The sequence below is a fragment of the Lacerta agilis genome, chromosome 2 (genome assembly GCF_009819535.1).
Source record: "Lacerta agilis isolate rLacAgi1 chromosome 2, rLacAgi1.pri, whole genome shotgun sequence".
Taxonomy (NCBI): domain Eukaryota; kingdom Metazoa; phylum Chordata; class Lepidosauria; order Squamata; family Lacertidae; genus Lacerta; species Lacerta agilis.
Window position 1 is genome coordinate 98,516,978 of NC_046313.1, and position 14,784 is coordinate 98,531,761.

Here is a 14,784-nt window from a genome sequence, read left to right on the forward strand (position 1 = left end):
CTTAGCATGACAGAGGCTACCAAGATGCTGAGGTTGGAAGCTTCGTAGTGTCTATAGGCCAGGGCTAAGGAACCTGTAACCCTTTGGATGTAGCTGGTTTCCATCAGCCCTCACCAGACTAGCCAAGGATCAGGGATGGTGGTATTTGTAGGCCTGCGACACCTGGAAATCCAAAGATTTGGTATACGCTCTAAGACCAAAATGCTCCCGAGGAAAATTGGTCACACACTTCATATGTGACCTTAGGCGACTAAATAAATTCTTCTGGGTTCAGTTAGTTAGAATGCAGAAGGCAATACCGTCCTACCTCAAAAGAACCTTTGATGAGAACAGCATTAAAGATTTAAGGCATTTAGACACTTTAGTTAATAACAGCCACATACGTGTCGTTGACTAATTAGGTAGATCAAGCAGATAGGCCGGCAGAATAAAGTAGTTACCTTGAGAAAAAAAGGAAGGAAGGTTATCACCATGAAGGCTGAAAGCACTGCTTAATTGTTGCAATTAATATATTTATTGGAAATATAAAAATACAGAGGGTCAGTCTAAGTGATATAAGCCCTTTAGATTCAGACACTGGGCACAGCACATTCTGTTACGTTTGTCTTACGGACTGAAGTGTGTGTCTCCTTTCTCCAAATAGTAGCCCCATCAACACCTTTGAAGTTGTACAAATGGTTGTTCCCTAGTGCTTCTCCACATTGGTAAAAGTGACTTCTAAGATTCCCAAATAATAAGCGCTTTTTCCTGGTTGTACAGCCAAGGTAAAAGCACGATTCATATCCCAGAATTAATCTTTGTTGAGATCATATAATATTTAACTGGTTAATTAATCCATTAAATGCAAGGATGTTCATAGACTTTAAAAACGTTATTCAGCTGACAGAGCTAAGTATTAACTTCATTGCTATTTTTATATTACAGACTGGGCGAAGTGCTTGATTCATTCAAGTGTGGTCCTTAATCATTCCTCAATGAATACCAGTAACTCCTCCTTTTTCCTCCAGGTGCAATAGATTATTTGACATGTTCTACTAAGTATCTCATGCACTGAAGTCAGGATTACTGTACATCTTTGATTCCCTAGCCTCCACTTTTCAACTCCCAATTTGACAACTATGTGGTTGCATGGATAGCAGCCCCATAACTTGAAGACAGAATCATAGAATCACATAGTTGGAAGGGATCCCAAGGGTCATCTAGCCCAACCACCTGCAACGCAGGAATCACAACACAGGATCATAGAATTGTAGAGGTGGAGGGTCAGGAATCCCAAAATTTCTTTAGCTAATTATTTCAGATTCTTTATCTGCAACCCTGGGCTCTTTGGCAGGATTCAATAAATAAAAAATGACAAGTATGACATGCTTAACTATAACCTGTATTTGCAGGGGGTTGGACTAGATGACCGTTGCGGTCCCTTCCAACTCTATGATTCTGAAAATGTTTACTTGAATTTGCAGCCTTACCTTTGTATTTTGTGTCAGCATCTATGTATAGCTCCCTATTTGTAGCTGAGGTTGAGCCTGTGCTCTGGAGATGGGGCTGGCTTTAGAGATGTGCTCCATTGGTGCACGTGGCCTCGTCTTCCTTACAGACAGAGAAAGCTAACAGGTCTATTGGAACGGATCCCTGAACATTTACAAGTTCCTTGCTGACCTTTCTCCAACAAGCAACCTTTAAGCCCAACCCAGCCAGGCCTCTCTCTGAGCAATGAACACCCTCTCAGGTATCCCTTCTCAAAGGTACCTCCACCTTTATTACCACTTTACATCTTACTGGGCAAATGGGTATATTTTACTGCAGAGAGCTAATAAGAATAAAGGGAAGAGAGGGGAAGGGGCATGAAGCAGGTCCTAGAAACATTGAGGAAAATCTATTTGCCTCAGTCCTCCCAAGAGCACCATTCACTCGCCCCATACAGACACCAGTGTACTGGAAGAAGCAAAGATCACCAGTGTTGAAGCAATGATTCTTCAACATCAACTTAGTTGGACTGGTCACGTTGTGCGGATGCCTGACTATCGTCTTCCAAAGCAACTACTCTATTCTGAAGTCTGAACTTAAAAATGTAAAGCATAATGCTGGTGGTCAACAAAAGAGGTTTAAAGACTGTCCCAAGGCAAATCTTTAAAAATGTAGTATAAACGCCAAAAATTGGGAAACACTTGCCTGCGAGCGCTCCAATTGGAGAACAGCCTTTACCAAAGGTGTCATGGGCTTTGAATACACTCAAACTCAGGACGCAAGGGAGAAACGTGCTAAGAGGGAGGCACGCTTGGCAAAATCCACACCGTGATCAACTCCCACCCGGAAACAAATGTCCCCGCTGTGGAAGGACGTGTGAATCAATAATTGGCATCCACAGTCACTTATGGACTCACTGTTATGTTAAAACCATGTTTATGGAAGACAATCTTACTCGGCTATGAGTGATCGCCAAAGAAAGAAGTCAGACACCACAGCTGATCAAAACTGATTCTGCTAGACAGATGGATCCATGTCAGGAAGGCTCTGGAGCTAAATGTTCGACACAGGCACGGCCAACAGGATGCCCTCCAGATATTGCTGGACTACAATTCCGATCATCCCTGACCACTAGCCATGCTAATGTTCACAGGAAGTGTAGTGCAACAACACCCGAAGTGCAGCATGTTGGCTATTCCTCATCTAACAGCATAACTCTCCCCAGCAGGTGCAGTCACCTGTGGCAAAAACCTAAATATGTACTCTCCTATTCATACTTAAGCACCAGTTCAGCAGTTTTATGCAAGCAGACCAACAGCTGACCTTCAGGGTTGACGTTAACGTCTATTTTATGGTTAACTCCCATCCACTCCAATAGGCCTATTTATACTAGAAAGATGTTACAAAGGTTTGAAATGTGCACAAGGTCATGTTAGCAGCGCTGCTAACAATTCCTCCTCCTTGCTATTGAATTAAGGCAAAGAAATCTCTTATCTCTTGTTATAAAACAATCAAATACAGTAGTCAAGCCCTGAGATAAGCCTTCTTGTCTTTCCACATACTGTAGGGCTTAAATGTGGGTTATATTAACAGAACTATGACTGCTGTTGCCATTATGTAAAAATACATTATTACAAAATTACTAAGCCTTCAATTTCCACCCAATGTTTGTTTTGAGAAGAGCATCTTGGAAGAAATCAATTCTTTTGAAGGACAGCCCGACACATTTCCTCTGTGACTGGAGCCTTTAAAAGAAAGCCACTGATTTCTCACCTATTGCTGCCCTTTACTGCACTATAGGTACAAGCATACATTTTTCTATAGATATGTGAATAATATGGGTCCACTGGTTGTCCTTTCAGAGCATTAAAGGTGCCTTGGGAGAGAAGCTAGCATGCTACCACAAGGCACCACAAACCCCAAAGGCAACAGATTCATTCCTAACAACTTGGAGTGATTTTATTTCTTCTGTTAATTGGGAAGGTGGTGAAACTTACGTTCCAGCCAGGTGTATACACAGATATGGAACTCATAAAACGTTCGTTTGGATTTGTAAACAGCATGCCAGAGGTGAAACTTGTAAGGAAAGGGAAGAACTCTGCTTGCCCGATGGAACAATCTCTCCTCTCCTTCCACTGTGTGCTATTCTCCTGACAAACCCCTCCCTGAGCCAGCTGGGGGAACAGCAGGGGTGAGCGGGGAACCCAACTGCGCTAGCAGAAATTATTGTGCAGGCTTCTGATAGTGGGGATCATTAGTTGAATCCTGCTCATAGTTCCCAGGATGACTAAATGTTACGAGAAATGCAATAATATAATAACAGAAATCCTTCTCCTCACTTGCACCTGGGATTTGATGTTTTCATGCACTGTGGTATATGCTTACATTGTTTGGATGTGTTTGTGTTGTTTTGGAATGTTATTTGCTTTTTATAATATGAAGTTTGTTGAATTATTGTTTTTTTTTAAAAAAAAAAATATGCCAGGCAGGTACACAAGTTCCCCTAAGTTCATCTGTTTTTCTTCCAGACTAACAAATATAACCTGACTTTCTGTAAGTGCACATCATCCCAAAGGGAGTTTTTGAATTCTAAATGCAACCCCCACTACTACGACTACAGTTTTCACATTTTTACAATAACAAAGTTCAAACCTCCATGCCCCAACTGCCGCCAGTCTCTACAATATCCAGCTATGTTTCACAGCATCCCAGTCTCAGGCGAATTATTCTTGGTTTGTTTGCTCACCGATTCTTTATTCTTTAGTCACGTGGTATGCCACATGTTCCTTAAGCAAAAGCACCACCTCTTATTCCTTTTATATGTTTATATAATGTAGCCACCATTTCCTGTCCAAGCAACACACCAAATCAACTAACACTAACACCATAAAAGTATTACAGCTTATTGAAAGAAAACAGAGGATTCTTTTTCCCCAAATGGCTTTGGGTCGATGTGGTCTTAAAAGCAGACTTTGATAATTTGCTGGAAGACCTATTTTGGGGAGTGGTAGATCTTTATTATTGACATTATGTTGAATTAATATTGAAATCATATTTTACAATCTAGTATTCATACAGCTACAGATTCAAACAACATTTTGGCCCTTGTGTTGTCCTTTCGCACACTACCCTTGACAAGAAATCACATATAATTGCTATAGAAATAAATTAATAATAATAATAATATAATCCAAATCTGTCTATGCCTCCACAGTCCCTTTCTCTAGCTACCAAGAGAGCCAGTGTGGTGTAATGATTAAGGAGTTGGACTAGGACTTGGGAGACCAGGGTTCAAATCCCAACTCGGCCATCAAGCTCTCTGGGTAACCTTGGAACAGCCACCATCTTTCACTGAGTTGTCCCGGGGATGATATGGAGACGGGGGAAAGTCATGCATGCCACCTTGAACTCCTTGGAGAAAAAGGTGGGATATAAAAAATAAAAATAAAATAATGAATCAATCAATCAATCAATCAATCAATCAATCAATACAGGAGAGTTGTTTGAAGTGTTCGGTCTCCACCCATGCCTTGTTTGGCTTAGTACTGTCCCCAGTGGAAGCAGAAAACTTTCTTGACCAGCAGTTCCCCATTTGCCCAGGACACATGTCTCCTTGGCTTCTCCCAATGATCCACAGATGCTTAGTGACTGGTATGCAAGTGATTAGAGATACCTGATTGCTCTCTCTTGCCTCCAGCTGCTTTCCTGTATTGAGAGGAGATATCTACATTACACCATCATTCCTCCACATCAGCAATCTGCAGCCATGGCCTCGGGCGTATTCTGTGGCCACAAATTGAAGGGAGAGCATCTTGTGACACTCACTCTTATAGAAAACGTTGGTGAATCCCTGACATATATGATATCTGAAAACAGCCCCCATCACCAGTGCCGGATTTACGTATAAGCGGAACAAGCTATAGCTTAGGGCCCCACTCTCTTGGGGGCCCCCAAAAAATTAAAGGGGAAAAAACTGGATGTACATTTCCTAAATATAAGATAAGAAACAAATACAGTGGTGCCCCGCTAGACGAAAATAATTCATTCTGTGAGTGTCTTCGTAGAGCGATTTTTTCGTCTAGTGAAGCACCAATGCAAAACCGCTACTTTTCGCTTAAAAAAAAAATTGTCTTGCGAGGCAGCCCCATTGACATTTTCGTCTTGCGGGGCAGCCTTCCGCTAGCGAATGCCATTCGTCTAGCGAGGCATTCGTCTAGCAGGGCACCACTGTAAAATAAAATCTACACACAGCAACCGTGTTTTGTGTTGTGTAGGCTCCTATGCTGTAAGTAATGGGCCACGCCTGCTCCCTAAAATATCACTGGCTTGCTCATTTCTAGATATAGGGTGCCTACATTCTGCATGGACTGGTTGCAGGGCAACATGTGCAAATGGCTTTAGATACCTATTAGGTCCATAAATTACCATATAGCATATATTCAACACAAAAAAGCAACCATTTGCTGTTGACAAAGGACAGCTGGACATACCGTATAAAGGGCCCCATTACCTTCAGTAGCTTAGGGCCTCATCAAACCTAAATCCGGCCCTGCCCATCACACACACACACACACACACACACACACACACACAAATATATACTAATAATGTCACCACTGTGTTCCATGAAACTTTCTAAAGATAGTCTTCATAAGTACACAAGCTAAGAAAAGACGAGGAAGGTCCCGCCTGAGGACGTACACAAAAATATCACTGAGAAGACAGGAGAGAGAGAACTGCCAAATTCATTTCATTGTCCTGTGCTCCAAATAAAGATACATCGAGTGTCTGCCCCTTCGTCACAACGTAAAGGGGGGGGACTTAATGGGAAATCTAGTCCTAACTGGGAACAAGGAGAGGAATAGACAGGGGAGAAGAATCTGTTTTAATGCCAAAATAGTATCTTTCTCCTAACCTTTTTCTTTATAACATTTTTTCTTCCTTCATGGAGTCAACCCATATATTAGCTTAGAGAGCATGGCAAAAAGACTGGCATAAATTAATGACCCCTTCAGATACCTCATTGTTCTCACAGATAAGGATTCTGCCTGGGGACAAAAGGAAAGTGTGAATCTCTATGAAGGTGTTTGGGGAAGGGTAGTTGTTGAAGCTCCAGTACTTTGACCACCTCATGAGAAGAGAAGACTCCCTGGAAAAGACCCTGATGTTGGGAAAGATGAAGGGCACAAGGAGAAGGGGACGACAGAGGATGAGGTGATTGGACAGTGTTCTCGAAGCGACTGGCATGAGTTTGGCCAAACTGCGGGAGGCAGTGAAAGATAGGCGTGCCTGGCGTGCTCTGGTCCATGGGGTCACGAAGAGTCGGACACGACTGAATGACTGAACAACAACAACAACAACAAAGTTGTCTATGGGTGTGGTTGAATCTTGGACCTCCGTATGTAAAGGCCCCAGACAGCAGATATTATAGCATTTAATTTTCTAAACAGTGTTTTTCTAAAGAATATTTAGGAACAATATGCCTTTTTTTCTAATTTGCCACCTAAGACACATTGGGCTATAACCATTGCTAGTAGACCCACTGAAATTACTAGGCGTGTGTCTGGAGCCCTGAAGAAACACTGCCAGTCAGTGCAAGCAATGGCCTAACTCAGCATAAGACAACTTTTTATTTTCCTATGTTCTGTGCATAGCCAACATTTGGATGGAAAGTTGCTAGGGAACCCTGAGCACTCCACACTAAGGTCCTGTGGGGAGGGGGGGTAGTGAAGTCTAGGATGCAAACATCAATGTACATTAACAAATAAATTTGCAAGTCTCGCTCGCAGATGCAGACGCCAGCAGCTGCTCAACAGCTGATCTGGAAACAACTCCTCCTGCTGGGAATCACAGTTCACTTTGCCTTCCTCAACTCCTTCCTCATATGCCACCACTAAGTGGCTCTGAAGTAGCTGTCCACTGTGCTACCTGGATAGAGTCCAGCATGTCTTCCGACAATTGTTGAGAGCGTTTCCATCGGAATTAAGTTACAGATCGTGCTGTTCTAATGCCGTTATTATTGCAAAGCCATCAACCAAATAACATAAGGCCATTCCAAGCTGCCGCTCTTACCTGACACAACGAGGACAACTTGGCAATAAATCCTCTCAGTTCCTTGGCAACAGCCAGTCGGTGTCTCTCGCCTGCTTCCACCCCCCCCCAGTTCACTCCTTATTTTAACCAACAATTGTGACATAAAGGAATTCCAGAATGATTGCACTAATCAGGTGGAATTGCATTTGATTGAAAATGGAGAAATTGCTACCGGTTCTATACGAAACAAAGAAAGATTGGCCTCCCCCCTCTTCCCTTTTCTGCTCAGTAGAATCTAGATATTAAGTCAATGGACAAAAAAAATCACCACGGGATGTGGGTGTATCTACCAAGCCCAATAAATAAACAAACTGTAATTACTGATTAGGCATGTACAGGAAAGGCATAACCGACAAGAGACTGTTATTATTTTGTTGGACTTGTGTATTTATTATTTACTCAATAAATCTGTTAAGATGCCTTTCGAAATGCCGTCCTACCCAAAGGCAGCTTGCAAGATCTGATGAAATCAGCTAAAAACATATACAATATCTCAATAATGCAGCATGCGATAATAAGCAGGAGTGAAAGCACACCACCAATTTCAGCAAGTCACTCAACCCAGAGGCTAAAACAGGCCGCTCAGTAGAAAGTAATACATAATCTAAAAGAAACGTAGGAGCAGATGGGGCTCATCAACCTGGAAAGATCGCCCATCCAGCCTTGTGAGATATCTTTGGGAGAAGAAAAGGCTGAGGGGTAAACCCTACATAAATCCAGAGTGGAGTCTCTAAGACAGTTGGATAGTGCCTTGCCTGCCTCCTTCTGCCAAATCCTGCAGCCAAGCTGGTGCCAAACATATTACTCTGATTTCCTTTGGGTCGCATCAGTGAGGCTGAGAGGCAGGTCATCTGGGGAGCCCAGATCCTCCATACATATGATACCGCCCAGGCTTGCGCCCCAGGAGGTTACTTCAGTGCTGCTGACACAGTGGTTTGACTTCACCTCTGGGTGCACACTCCCACTTTCTCTCAAGACAGATGCCAACAAAAGAAATATGGAAGAAAAATGTTTCAAGGCCCACCTAAATGACAATAAGGAGGGGTTCAATCTGTCAATTGTATTTGCCAAGAGACGACGTTCCAAAACTGAGAGGCCACAACTGAAAGGCCCTGTCTTACATGACGATCAACCAAAACTGACCTCCTTTCTGTGTATGAATGTGTTTGGTGGTGGGCAGTTTGGTAGCTTGATCAAAATAAAAAAGAGTTGAGCGTCTGCTAGGGAACTGCCACACACAAAGCTGCATAATATGCATTGCCAGTTAGCAATAAAACATCCAGAAGTTAAAAGCTACTTAAAAGACTTTTGAAATATGTGGCTAAATGCTTTCTTTAAGCCCTTTTTCCCCTATAAAAGGATGAAGTGAATCTTCCAACACATTTTCAGTAATAAAAACTAAATAAATATCCCATTCATCACTTAAGATTCCATTTTAATTCTAGCAAGACAAAAAAGGTAGAAAAATCCTATCCATTTCATCTGTTTATTAACTTAAATCTCAACCATTGCTGCACCGTATTATATCAGAAAAGCAAAATACATTTAAGATGTGAAGTAGATTTATCATGACAATGGGCACAATTCCAGAAAACAGTGGAGTTAATTTAAATCACGTTGGTTTTCACAGAATCAAAGTATAACAAATGTGAGTTGGATTGTCCGCAGTCATTTACTAAAACTAGCTTCATATTCAAGTGGAAGCTAAGTGGTTGACAAATTGTACCGAAGCCTACTTTGTTTTGATGATCAGGCTTTTAAGACAGAGAAAAACTTGGGGTACCAGGAATCCCTTTAATAGGTGGAACTGGCATGAGGAAGGATGACTGGGCCTGATGGAAGTGTATGATCACAGGTAAGACAAAGGGTGGGATTCAACTACAGTGGTAGCCCGTGTTATGCACGCGATCCGTTCCGGATTGTGCTACGTAACACGGGCGTGCTTAACTCGAACGCCCCCCCCCCCCTAAAAAAACCCGAAAACCTGGAAGGAGCGTGATTTGAGCGCTTCTGCGTATGCACAGGTTGAGCGCACTCCGGAAACGCTTCCGGGTTGCGGGCATTCTTAACTCGAACGTCCACAACCCAGGGTGTGCACAACCTGGGGTATGACAGTAACCAGTCCTGCTAGCAGAAGCTTCCACAAAGGGCTCTCCCTCTCACAATACCTTCCCCCCCCCACTCCAAATTGTTTGGAGGAGGGGCTGGGAGAACCCCCAGAACAGGATGCAGGGGGGAGGTGAGATCGCTTCATCAGGCAAGCAGAAATTCATGTGCTGATGGAGCAATCTCCTTAGCGCCGCACAGGAATTCCTTCCAATGGGTTGCATCCTAGGCAAGTCCTAGTTTGCAGAAATATTACTCATTGAAGCACAATGGCCATAATCAAAAGAAGAAGCATGAAAGGTTATGTCTGTGTCATGCCACAATTTGCCAAGATATCGTTTATCACAGGGTTGGTTCCCGACATAATACATTCCACTGAACATAAAGCCATAATAAGTCAGAATACTTATAAACCAACCATTAATAAAATACAGCAGGGCAGACAAGCAAAACCCCAAAGCATTAAACAGCATCAGCTGATTTCCTCCAAAGGCCCACATGCCACCAATCTTCGCACACTGCCAGAGCTGTTTGCTGCTTTTTAAGCAACCGGCATGTCTCTGTGGCATTGGAAAATGGATGCAACAGAAAACAACCATGCATGGGTCCCATCCTGAGCGAGCCTCTGTCCCTCCTTAGACGCTGGCAATTTTTACGGTTCGGCACGTTACCTTGCAGGGGGTAGGCAACGTTCTTTTTCTCTTATCCAGGCCCTGCTCACCTGAGTATGCCCAATAAAGATCCCCGGATGCCTTCCGCCGCCGGATTTGCACTGAGCTGCCATGTCTGCTTTCATGGAGGGAGCCGTCATAACCTTCAGTCAAAGCTGAGGGGGGAAAGGAAGAAGCACAAGCTATTAGCCAAGTGACAGCCACTGACTGAAAATTTAAATCATTTAGGCATTATTGGAATCATTAGATCATCAGATCAACAGCCCCTGTACAGCTGAAAATAACAGAACTCAAGGCACAGTTATTACGCTGATGAATTAATCATCATGTGACAGAGCTCCTTTCCCTGCCTGCCCCTTGCCAGACAAAACGGACTGGCAGACATGATACCTTCGGCAGATCGCCATGACACAGCAGGATGAATAACCCGCTAGCAATAAAGCCACTCTCCTGACGAATACCAAAAAGGAAAAGAAAGAGAAGGAAAAGCTACTCTTAAGCAAAGTGACTTTGTGTGGGTCAACATGAATGCCACTCAGTCTCACACAGGAAGTAGACCCCGAGTGTATGTGGGGACACGACCTGGGTGCGGCAGCTGCTGAAGCTGACCTCTCTGGATAGCAAACTCCTATAACTTTAGGAAGAGCATTTCTGTGTCCTCTGACCCAGTGCCAACTTGATCTGCACTTTGGAGACATGTGCAACCTTGCACAGACCCTGTACTATCTACAGGACGGTCTGCTGCAAAGTCACACCACCACCGCTGCAAAAGCATAATCGGTTTTCTTCCCACTCCTTCTCTCCAAATCAGTCTGCAGGGTCCAGTTTTCGAAGGACATCACCAGCAGGGTTAATGGGGCATTGAGGGATTGTCTGCTACATCCAACCCCGTAGGATTAAAGGGAGAAGAGGCCTGCGCTGTGTTAGGTTTGGGAAAAGAAATAGACAAGAGAGCATAAGGATGGTGGCATTCCCTACAGCGACTGATCAGAAGGGCAAACCCAATAAATAAGTCTTGCAGTGTGTCCTCCGCAGCTAAAATCCTATAAGCCTCCTCTATTAAAGGGAAGCTATGGTGAATTTTTATATACTCATTCATTTACATGAACACGCATTTAGAACTGCTTGCGGTTTAAAAGTGAGAAAGTGTTTATAAAATATAATCCATCAAGGAGAATGGAATAGCAAGCCCCAAGTGCTAGCCGTTGTAGAAAGGTGGATATTTTCCCACTTTTAGTGAGTTGTGTGTGTGTGTTTTTTGCTTCTCTTCGTTGACAAGATTTTTGAGACCTCCTTAAAAAAAACAACAGAGGGCAAGTTGCCTTCAAGAATTAAATAAACCAGATTCATCAGTAACAAAAAATAAACTAAGGGGTGGGGGAAACTTGCTGCATTGTTCCTTCTGTGCTTCACTGCAGTTTCCTTGAGCTTTTTGTTTAAAACTTAGCGTGTTTTCTTTTCTTTTAAATTAGAGGTCCACATTTGCGGAGCTGCTTTAGGCATGCAAATCTTTGTTTATTGCTTCTATACACTTGACTGAACAAAACTAGAGGTGCAGGGCTTCCGAAAAGGGGCTTGAAAACAGAGCACAGCTCCCTCTCACAATAAGCAGACACACACACACACACACACACACACACACAAACACACACAAGGCTGAATTGTGCAAACAAAATGAACTGAAATGTGTGTGGTTGTTTTTTAAAAATGAACAGGAACAGAGAATTATCAATGCATTAAAGAAGGACCTGGGCGGACAAACTCCTACTCAGAATCAATCACTACCTCTGTTAGCTAAGTAGGTACAGTATGCGTTGTGTAGAGGTGTTGGGGGAGCGGGGCAAAACTGAAGAAAGGGGAAGCAGAAGTAGATTCCTAATGCTAGGAGCTATCCCCACCCCCAGTATAAGTTTTTAAATACACTCTCTAAGTTCCTTGATGGGCCAGCAGCTTGACTCCCTGCTTGGCTCCTGGTGCAGCTATCTGCCTGGGTAGTAGGCCTACAGTCTGCCTCACATTTGGACAACGGTGCATATGGTCTACCATCCCACGTTCCTAGAAACTGGAGATATGAGGCAAAGCCAGGGCAGGGGTTTGCAGGTATACAAGCTTTATCTTCCCTCTGTCTCGTCATCCCCACATCAAATTCAAGCAAACTACCAAGGAATGTGACGTAAAACATGCTCCTGTCACACGGAGAAAGGGGAAACGACGCAACGCGGCATGTAAAATGGCTGCCACTTTTCGGAGAAAGGGAGAACGCAGCGGCTAATAACTCCTTAGTCACAGGCCCTCCAAAAGACATTTCAGTGGCACAAGGGTAAAGAGAACAGGTTTAAACAGTTTATAGATTCTGAGGAGAAAACACTCCCGTCAGCACTCAAAATTTAATCAATTGTAAAATCCTTTGTACTCGGGAGCCTGAGTAGTCAAAGAATGGCAGCATGGCAATTCTATGGTACGGCTATGAATCATGCTATTGATTTCCAGTATCTTCTGTGCAGAAAATTAAATTATGCAAATCCAGGCCTTTATGAATCCTTTACTTTAGTGGTGTGAAATTGAGCACTTGCTTAAGTCAGCATCTTATTTATGCAATTAAAAATTTGACGCTCTTCTGAAAATGTGCAGTTTCACTCCTCTCCATAAACTCCTGTAACAACAATAAATCTAAGTTTATAACAGGTAAGCAGCTGTAATACACAAGGATGCTATACTCTCTCTCTCTCTCTCTCTCTCTCTCTCTCTCTCTCTCTCTCTCACACACACACACACACACACACACTACAGGACTGGGGGGGGGGGGTCCAGGCTGGAATTTTCTTCTAATGCATTTTCTATAAATGAACAACAAAATGTATATATTATGTACCAAAACAAAACACTGCTGAGTTTTGTGACAACCAGGCCACTGTCTCTTCTGTCAGATGCTTCCACTTCCATCAAATACACCCACATTTATCAATTACCATCCTTTATGAAAACTCTCTACTGGACATATTGTAGCTACTGAAGCTTATGTGGAACAATAGATCCCCTCACATTTCAAAGGCTGAAGTATTTTTCTCACGCCCAATTTCCCCTTATTCTAATCAACATTAAATGTCAGATCCAACACACTGTCTGAAATGACTCTGTCTCGTGTCACACGTCTATAGTCAGCAGAAGTGGTGAAATTTTGCCACTGTTTATTTAACATTCTAATTGGCTTCCCATTTGCTTCATCTCATATTAACATTTTCAATCAAATGCATTTGATAAGTGGCCCTCAAAGGTACAATAAGGCAATTCCTCCCTGAATATCTTTGCTGACATTTGGAGTTCCTGCTGAAAAAACCATATTCAGAAATTGGTTTCTCCACGCACATCTACTCTGCATATAAACAAAAAAATATATATTGAATTGTCTGATATTTTACATGTTGTTAATCAAACACTATCAATTACTCATTAGTGTAAAGGCAAAATAAAACCTCAAAGCTGATCACTCAACCTTTACTGTTAAATGATTTCACAATTCATTCTTGATGTTAGATTCACTCCCACCTACAATTCCTGCCAAACTGTACTTAAAATGATACCTTACTTAGAATAATTGCACTGATAGAATTAAATAGATTCTTAAGCCAATTTAGAAACCTAACACAGGCATTTTGCACCAGTTAAATCACCGGTCTCTGCACACACCTCTAGCACAAGTAACCTTACATGTCATTATGAATTAAACCTGCATAACGTAACTGAATTTACCAGCATAAACACCAATTGTGGTTGGCATTTACTGTGGATCAGAGTAGCATCAGCATAATTGCATAAAGCATTTAATTTCTGCCCCACACCCATATTTATGGCACAGCATATAATTTCAGACTTACCACCCTTGCAACTACTCTTTAAATAAACATACACAAGATGTGTGCTTTTGCTAGAGGCACATTTTATCACCAATAGTATATGGGCATGTAAGTGGTTTTAACACCCTTACTTTAGCTTGGCTCACAGAAATCACTTATTTGTGTATGTGATTCTGAAAACTGCTTCAAAGAGAGATCAAATTCTATCTCCTGGAACAGGGAAACAACAACCCTTGTTGTTGTTCAGTTGTTCAGTCGTGTCCGACTCTTCGTGACCCCATGGACCAGAGCACACCAGGCACGCCTATCCTTCACTGCCTCTCGCAGTTTGGCCAAACTCATGTTAGTAGCTTCGAGAACACTGTCCAACCATCTCATCCTCTGTCGTCCCCTTCTCCTTGTGCCCCCCATCTTTCTCAACATCAGGGTCTTTTCTAGGGAGTCTTCTCTTCTCATGAGGTGGCCAAAGTTGTTGTTGTTGTTCAGTCGTTTCCAACTCTTCGTGACCCCATGGACCAGAGCACGCCAGGCACGCCTATCCTTCACTGCCTCTCGCAGTTTGGCCAAAGTAATGGAGCCTCAACTTCAGGATC

The 14,784-nt window shown here is 42.8% G+C and overlaps 1 protein-coding gene across 4 annotated transcripts in view; it reads right to left on the minus strand.

Annotated features, from left to right (window-relative positions):
• PTPRG (protein tyrosine phosphatase receptor type G) overlaps positions 1 to 14,784 on the minus strand; it is a 565,261-nt gene that overhangs the window by 441,197 nt on the left and 109,280 nt on the right. For 3 of the 4 annotated variants that reach the window (XM_033141320.1, XM_033141319.1, XM_033141323.1), the window contains exon 2: positions 10,388 to 10,492. The exons of the other annotated variant lie outside the window; for it this stretch is intronic. In XM_033141320.1, the coding sequence (XP_032997211.1) occupies positions 10,388 to 10,492 (105 nt within the window). The remainder of the gene's footprint in view (positions 1 to 10,387; positions 10,493 to 14,784) is intronic. 4 annotated transcript variants of the gene reach the window in all.